General features: G+C 52.4%; 1 protein-coding gene across 3 annotated transcripts in view; it reads left to right on the top strand.

Moving 5' to 3' along the window:
- The window catches only part of CLCN2 (chloride voltage-gated channel 2), a 24,231-nt gene that overhangs the window by 10,474 nt on the left and 12,572 nt on the right, over positions 1–1,185 (top strand). For all 3 annotated transcript variants that reach the window (XM_069089342.1, XM_069089343.1, XM_069089341.1), the window contains 2 exons: positions 182–251; positions 739–849. In XM_069089342.1, coding sequence (XP_068945443.1) covers positions 182–251; positions 739–849 — 181 coding nt within the window. The remainder of the gene's footprint in view (positions 1–181; positions 252–738; positions 850–1,185) is intronic.

Here is a 1,185-nt window from a genome sequence, read left to right as displayed (position 1 = left end):
GATGGTGGTGGTGATGATGATGGTGATGATGATGATGGTGATGATGAAGCCATATGGGGTTTGGAAGCTGAGAGGAGGTTGGAGTCAGGAGACACTGGAGGCTGGGACATGCTGGGAGGTCCTTGCTAGAGATCCAAGGGGTAGGTGATACAGGCATGCCCCTTGTCCTCCTCCTCTACAGTTCTGGATGTCAGCTCTGGCCACCACCATCCCTGTGCCCTGTGGAGCCTTCATGCCTGTCTTTGTGATTGGTGAGTGCTATCAGCTGCTACTGACCTCTCAGGGCCCCCAGATCATCCCCCTGGGGCTTCTCTTCCCCTTCCTTCCAAGTTGTGTTTGCTCTGTCTCCTTCATCATTGGAGAGAGGCAGCTGTGATACTGTGACAGGAGGCCTGGCTTTAGAAAAAAGAAGATTCTATTTCAAATCTGGGCTTTGTCACTTACTCCTCGTGTGACCCTAAACAAACTGCTTCCTCTCTTTGGACCTCTGATTCCTTATCTGTAAAATGCAAGGTTGAGACTAGATGGCCTCTGGAGACCTTCCCAACAACAATCCCTCTTTGTGCCTCAGTTTCCTCTTCTGTAAAAAGATGGTCCCTTCCAGCTCTCAGCCCTGTGGCCATGAAATCCTAAGACCTGGTGCCATGAACTGAGGGCTGCCTGGGCTCTGGCTTTGGGGTCACCCTCTCTTTGCCCATTTCCCAACCCTGAGCTTTTGTTCTAAACCCTCTCTTCCAGGAGCAGCATTTGGGCGCCTGGTGGGGGAGAGCATGGCCGCTTGGTTCCCTGATGGGATTCACACGGACAGCAGCACCTATCGGATAGTGCCTGGGGGCTATGCTGTGGTCGGTGAGAGCCAGCCACCAGAACCCAGGCTCCTTAGGAATGCTTCTTTCCTGGGGAAACTCCCACCCCAACCAACCAGAAGCAGCCACAGGGTTCTTGGCTTCTGCTGCCACCTGCTGGCAGAAAAAAAGGCCTTCCCACCCCTCCAGGTGCCCAGGGCTCAATGGGGATGTGCCAAACAGGCTGTGCCTTCTTCCACCCAGAGTACTCAATTCTTAGGTTTTCAATCAAGTAATCAATCAACGAGTCTTTATTAAGCATCTACACTGTAGGTACAGTCACTGTAGGTACAAAGAGGAAGGAAGGAAGGAAGGAAGGAAGGAAGGAAGGAAGGAAGGA

Source organism: Petaurus breviceps, unplaced genomic scaffold (assembly GCF_028583685.1).
Source record: "Petaurus breviceps papuanus isolate PSGF00001 unplaced genomic scaffold, PetGlider_PUasm1.0 186, whole genome shotgun sequence".
Classification (NCBI taxonomy): domain Eukaryota; kingdom Metazoa; phylum Chordata; class Mammalia; order Diprotodontia; family Petauridae; genus Petaurus; species Petaurus breviceps.
The sequence above is the reverse complement of the archived record's forward strand: the minus strand, read 5'-3'. Positions and strand labels throughout refer to the sequence as shown.